The sequence below is a fragment of the Mytilus edulis genome, chromosome 2, assembly GCF_963676685.1.
Source record: "Mytilus edulis chromosome 2, xbMytEdul2.2, whole genome shotgun sequence".
Classification (NCBI taxonomy): Eukaryota; Metazoa; Mollusca; class Bivalvia; order Mytilida; family Mytilidae; genus Mytilus; species Mytilus edulis.
This window is the reverse complement of record NC_092345.1, coordinates 9,944,390-9,951,896: the sequence shown is the minus strand read 5'-3', so window position 1 is coordinate 9,951,896 and position 7,507 is coordinate 9,944,390. Positions and strand designations below refer to the sequence as shown.

General features: G+C 32.0%; 1 protein-coding gene across 1 annotated transcript; it reads left to right on the top strand.

The window, feature by feature from the left end:
* Positions 1-436: 436 nt before the first annotated feature.
* On the top strand, positions 437-2,502 carry LOC139511410 (baculoviral IAP repeat-containing protein 7-like). Its single transcript, XM_071298116.1, has 2 exons — positions 437-1,005; positions 1,181-2,502. Exons 1-2 carry the CDS (start codon positions 492-494, stop codon positions 1,300-1,302), a joined length of 636 nt encoding a protein of 211 aa, XP_071154217.1. The 5' UTR covers positions 437-491; the 3' UTR covers positions 1,303-2,502.
* Positions 2,503-7,507: the final 5,005 nt, after the last annotated feature.

Here is a 7,507-nt window from a genome sequence, read left to right as displayed (position 1 = left end):
CGGGTTACGTGATATAAAGTCGTTACCACAAACCAGTACGGTCGGGTTACGTGAAATTTTGATGCCACTCTCTCTACAAGTAAAATCAAATCGTGCAAAAAATCTGTGACGGGTCTGTAGATACCATTATTCAGAAAACCATTAATTTATTTTACAGTGGTGATAAAAAATAATTCCCCTTTCATCTCGGTTGTCCACCTGTTAGAACAATTTTACATATATTTTGTTGTAAATGTTAACTTGTTTTCTGAATATGCATGACATAATGGCAAAAGGACGTTATGAGAGCAACAATCCATCGGTAATTCATTACAAAATGGTTATTGTAGTGATTGGCTTCTAGGCGCAACTCAAAACCCCCATAAATAAATAAACCTCAGTTTATATTTCATAAATATTTCCGTATCGTACATCGATATAAATATGCAACCTTAGTTTCATATTGTTATTTTAGTTGTTGTACATCTCTAGTGTAAGTTATCACATCCAGCATGTTGTCACTGATGCAATCACCGTCTTCGTCAAAAAGGGGCTACGATGAAGTTCCTCAGCACCCACTAGAAAGATTACGCCTATTACGTGAAGATGTTGAATTAAGAAGAAACACATTCACAAACTGGCCAACGAATATGTGTGTGTTACCTGAAAAATTGTGTGATAATGGCTTCTACTATATGGGAATTCAGGACAAAGTCCAGTGTGCTTTTTGTGGAGGAATTTTAAGTGGCTTAACAAAAGACGATGATGTCCATCGTGAGCATTCTGAACATTTCGGACAATGTGAACTTGTGCGTGTGAAGAACAATAACTGCGTAAGACGGTTTGAATTTTCTAATTCAGTTCAGACATGTGAGAAGCAAGAAAATACCTCTTCGGATAATAATGTAAAACCACACAATAGCAAATATTCGTTATATTGTGATAGACTCTCAACTTACCAAACATGGTCAAAAACCTTAAATCAGAGACCTGACGATTTAGCAGCTACTGGTCTTTACTACAAAGGTTTGTAAATATATTTAAATTCCATTGGATCAGCTATATTACTTACTTACTTACTTACTGACCTTGATGCCATTAGCATGTCGGGCAGTATGATCGAAGATCTTCAACTTTTGTTGCTCGTTGACATAAATCAATAACAACCAAAAATATAAACTCTGTATTTTTACTTTTCTAGGAACTAAGGACACATGTCAGTGTTATATGTGTGGAGGGATACTTTCTGGATGGGAAACTGAAGACATTCCACAAGTTGAACATACAAAGTGGTTTCCGAAATGTCCACTTGTTTCCTGTTGACCGTTTACTCATATGTGAAGTTACGATTTGAAATATCATTTTTCTTTCATACCAGTAAAATAAACATTGAGTTCCACATCGAATATGTCAAACGCTTTCTGACTTATCAGAGTTACCCTATATATGTCTTTATATAAATATTAAGTTTCTGTATGTTAAAAAAAAAGTGTCTTTATTATAAAAATGTGTTATATCTTTCCCCTTAAATAAATACGCATAGAGATGAAAATGTTGACCAATGATGTTCTTTGGTGAAAATGTTTGTAATACAATTAACGGTACCAATTTTCCTGCACCAGATGCGCATTTCGACAAAACATGTCTCTTCAGTGATGCTCGTGGCCAAAATATTTGAAATCCAAAGCTTATATAAAAGATGGAAGAGCTATAATCCAAAAGGTCCAAAAAGTATAGCCAAATCCGTGAAAGGAATCAGAGCTGTGCATGAGGGAGATACATTCCTTAATTTATAATAATTTCTAATATTTTGTAACAGCAAATTTTAATAACACAAAAAATCCGTATTTTCATGCCAGTACCGAAGTACTGGCTACTGGGCTGGTGATACCCTCGGGGACTAATAGTCCACCAGCAGAGGCATCTACCCAGTGGTAGTAATACAATTAACGGTACCAATTTGCCTGCACCAGATGCGCATTTCGACAAAACATGTCTCTTCAGTGATGCTAGTGGCCAAAATATTTGAAATCAAAAGCTTATATAAAAGATGGAAGAGCTATAATCCAAAAGGTCCAAAAAGTATAGCCAAATCCGTGAAAGGAATCAGAGCTTTGCATGAGGGAGATACATTCCTTAATTTATAATAATTTATAATATTTTGTAACAGCAAATTTTAATAACACAAAAAATCCGTATTTTCATGCCAGTACCGAAGTACTGGCTACAGGGCTGGTGATACCCTCGGGGACTAATAGTCCACCAGCAGAGGCATCGACTGTAAATTTATGTTCAAATAGTAAATGTCATTCCGTGCATTTTTGTCACATATTAAGTTCACAAACATTGTCTATAACATGTATAAGGAACTATCCTTACTACTATTAGTCAAAGAACTACCATTAAAAAAATTGTGAACTACATTGTCATTTGGTCTCTGGTGAAAAGTTGTCTGAATGGTAATTATATCACATTTTCAATATATACAGTATAAGTAAAATTAAAACTGAAAACTAAAACATTGTTATGCAACACGACATTTTATTGTGATTGGACACTATAAAAGTGAAAATAGAACCGTGGTGGGTTTTTTCTTCTTTAAACAGTATTGTCAATTAATTTTACATATATTTTTGAGGGTACAAATATAATTTATATGGTTTGGCAAATTGATATTTTTTCTTTATTTATATCTATCATGATACTTTTTTTATATATAGTATTACAAAACAGTAGTCTTACAATCAAACTGATGTAGGTTTAATCCATCATTTTCTACACAAGAAAATGACAGTATCAAGTCAGTTATATAACAGTTGTTTTCCATTTGTTTGTTGTATTTGAATTTTTCATTTTTGCCATTTGATACGAGAATTTTCGTTTTGAATTTTCCTTAGAATTCAGTGTTATTGTCATTTCACTTTTTAGGTACAAATGATATCGTAATAACACGTGAAATTTGTATTTGACAAGAAACCTTATAATTTTTCCCCATTCTATTATTTTCCTAAATCTTCAAAATTCTGTCAGACATTGTTAGCTTTGGAAAATTTTTAAAAGATTCACGAACATTGACATTGTGTTTGGTAGAACAATCGGGATAAATACAACAGCAATTCAAACAGGTGCACCCAGAGAACAGAAATTTTACACTTTTACAACTTTATACTGAATGAAGAATTTCATAGCATATCTTTTATGACAAAATTTTAAAAAATCTATCTATTGGTATACAAATTGTCAAACAGATATACATGTATTCATAAAATATTTGGAACAGGACTACTGCAACACATGTAAGTTACTACTTACAATCTTGATGTGTGCAATCTAATTCTAGTCCAATTAAATATCGCTGTAAAGCAAAAAGAGCGACCATTAGTCATGTAATTGTCATAATTTGTTAACAAATACAGAATTTAACAATAAATGTAAACCTGTATGGTTTATCATAACACCATTACATGAAAATGTAAATAATTGGAAGTTGACAATCATTTTAGCTCACCCCCTTTATGTACTTTTTATTCGCCGTAAACTTTGTCTTTATCATGTTTATCATGTTTTGTCTTACTTCACCTGGTTATAATGACAATGTGAACTAGTATTACCATTACTTAAAAATGTTGTCGTGTTCGTAAACTAAAACAATTTGACCATTTGTTACCAAACATTGAAATTATTATCCATCTGGATGTTTTAAGAAAGGTGAAAGATGCCAGAGGGACATTTAAACTCATAGGTTGAAAATAAAAAGACAACGCCATGGCTAAAAAGATAAAGACAAACATACAAACAAAAGACAACAAAGAATACATACAACTAAGCAACACACAAACCCACGTAAAATTTGGGGTGATTTCAAGTTCTCCGGAAGGGTAAGCAGATCCTGCTCCATATGTGGCATCCGTAGTGTTGCTCATGTTAGTACAAACCTGGTAATAAGTCTTATTCGGTATGTCACATCCGTAAAAGGGTGGACGAGATTGTAGTTACGTCAACAGGAACATATCCGCTATGTAAAAAAAAAGTTATGTAATGTATGAGGAACTTGTTAATGTAAAATAAAGAAAAACATAACAAAAGAACTGTACAAAAATAACCTTCCATAGATTTCTTTCATTGGTATATGAGTGAATGAAATTGAAATAACATGTGTATTTTACAGGACACTATTAAAAACATGAGGAACTTTTATATCAAATTATCATTAAAAATTTCCGTATTGCATCAGTAAAGCACTACCAATCAAATACAAGTGGTAATAACACATTTAATTAACTAAACCCAAATACCAAGATTTTCTTCCTTGCTTTTTTTGGTTGGTTTTTGTATTATGAATTATTAGTTGTTCTAGTGTTGCAGCTCAGTATAACCAGTTTGTTATCTGTTATGCAGTCATCGTCATTGTTAAGAAGGGGCTACGATTATGTACCTAGCACCGTTTGGAAAGGTTACACTCATTACGTTAAGATGTTGAATCAAGGAGGAACGCATTCACAAAATATGTTTATGTATAAAGGCAAAAGTCATAAATAAATTAAGTGAAAACAAATCCGGTTTGCAAACCAAATCTGAGTGAAACACTTCAACTACAAGAGGAAATCAAAGAAACAACAGGAACACAGAAGTGCAACAAAACCAAACGCCAACTCACATAGAAACAAACTATTTGATAACAACTGCTTTATTCCTGACTTGGTAAAGGACATTTTTAGAAAAAAAACTGGTAGGTTGAACCTTGTTCAATGGCGTGTCAAACCTCCCGCTTTATGACAATGTTAAAATTAAAGCTAAAACACCACGTGACAGAAATACAGTAAAAACACACGTAAAACATACTTAACAGAGAACCGCCCAAACAAAAAACATAATAGTCGACACAATAGGCGAACCGCAAAGTGGTTTCCAAATTGTTCACTTTTTTCCTGTTTACCGTGTAACCATAGTTACTATTTGAGGAAAATACTTACCTTTTATACGAGAACAAAATCTTTCGAGCAATCTTTTCATAGCTCAAGATTTTCTTGAAACGCTCTTTATCCTACCAGAATTACTCTATAAACATGATAAACAAACTGACATTTGTAATTAACTTTCTAAATAATAAATTTAATATGTTGTGTTCTATTTTGTAGGAATTGGCTGACATTGTAAGAAGTTAAACAACAAATTAATCAATGATAGTCACTGTACTTTTATTATCAGCTCGGGTGTTTAATACATGAACCTAAAATACTGGATAAAGTGAGTTAACAAAGCGCCTATAAAAGAAAGTACTGCTATTTAAAAATTACTTACAATGAAAGAGAAAAAAACATGACATCTTTTTAATAAAACATGGAAATCAGATATATACCTACAGTAATTCGTGAGGATTAATTAAGCTATGGTACAATGTAAAATAATAAAAACAACAGATGTAGGACGGACTAGAACTAAAATATAAAAGCATGTTAAAAATCGGGATGTTAAGTTGAGATAAGCTGTATGCAATACAATGACGATCGTCGTATAGCCAAAGCTATATATTTACTAGGTGATATAAACTTTTGTACATCTTGTCTTTGGTCATAGTTTTGTTATTTGTTTGTTTTGTCTAGGGATATTATTATAATCACCTTTGTATCTACTAACATACGGGTGTTTTTGTCATGCAACAATATACATATCATTTTACTTTCTGTTCGAAATTATAAAATAACCTTCAACTACTCTCATGTACCACTTGAAAACAAGTATTATATACAATTATGGTCTATGATGATTTGTAAAGAGCAGACATCGTTTGATCTATAATAAATATATACATGTAAGTGCTAAAAAAAGTACCATTATGTCATCTGTATCATTTCTGCATGCTCATAATACAAAATTAGATAATAAAAGAGGAAATTACTTGATTTGAATAAAAAATCTATTTCTATACACAAATCACTTCTATAATCAAGTGAATCAATCAACTTGTATCACGGCATGTGTACACAATATGAAGTTACAAATAATCTATTTGAACACTTATTAGTCAGGCAAAGCCCCAGATAAGAATTCAGAAATTTGGAATTTTACCCCCACCCCACCACAACCCCCCCCTTTTCGTATGTGGCATACTTCATACAGCAGCTTCTTATGAATAATGAAAAGAAGTTAGCATAACACTTTAACTTCACTCTCCGCTGCACAGAGGATGTTCTTTCGCTAAATAATTAAAAGTTTGGAGACTATCTTGGACGCATCTACAGCTATCCAACATGTTACAGATACAGTTATGTCTGACTCATATCTTGACTTGTACATCTTCAAATTGACAAAGAGGTTCGGTTGAGAACAAAAGTTTAAGACAAAGATATAATTTCAGCTTCCCGATTGGTGAATATGAAATCATTCCTTCAAATATTTTACGTCTTTTATTCTTCAAATATATGAATAGCCGAATGAAGAAAGCATTTAACCTATAATGGTTTACTTTTTAAATTGTTATTTGTATGGAGAGTTGTCTCATTGGCACTCACACCACATCTTCCTATATCTATATAGATGTGGACAGATCACAATTAATAAAAAAAAATTAAATCAAAATTCAGCGTTTAACTTAACTGTCAATTTTGTACCATTTGAAAACAAGTATCATCTGCATCGGTTTATAATAACTGGCGGTGACGGACATCATTTATCTTCTGTAACATGTTTTTCGAACCCTATAATCGACTATCACTACGGGAAATTCAATAGAATCTGGGTTTTAGATTTCTGTTCAAAACAATTGTTTTTTTTCCTATCGTATAAAACAGAGTTTTGTGTGCCATTCTGATTGCTATTATATACAATGGATGTTGCAATCGTATACTGCACAAATTTGATTTTTGTTATTTATTGTATCTAATAAAAGTGCATGTAGCCGATATAAAAGGGTGTTGTAACGGATGACTTCATTGCATCATATTCAAGGATATGATCTAAGTGTTCAAATAAGTACATCCGTATAATTGTATTATGAAATCAAATTAGATCACGCTAACGGAAATCTATTTTAAGGAAATTAATTGAAAAAAATGTATTTCGATGCAATTATCACAATTGACAATTAAATTGATCAACTTGTGTCATATGGTATATGATCTGATGTATATTTTAACACTTATAAGTGTAGCTATATTCAGACTCAACTTCTTCAAGTACTCATTTGACGGTTTGTCTCAAAAAGCCTTAATCAAAAGCGGATCTATAGCACTTGCAACACAGTTAAAGGGATTTTAGCTTCGACTTCTTAAAAAGATATTTCAAACATTTATAGGACTTTATAGAACAGGAAATCGAGAAAAAATCTTTAAGCAGTATGTTTGGTTTAATATCGTCAAAGCTAAACTAAAAAAGTCAATCACTGTAGTATTATTGACTTGCAAGTCAATAATTCAGCTTCTTTGAATCAGGCCAATCTGTATTGATCATGTAACCTTTAATTTAACCTTTAGGGAGATTGTTTATATTATATATTCATCAAGACCATTCATAAAAAAGAAAAGAATGA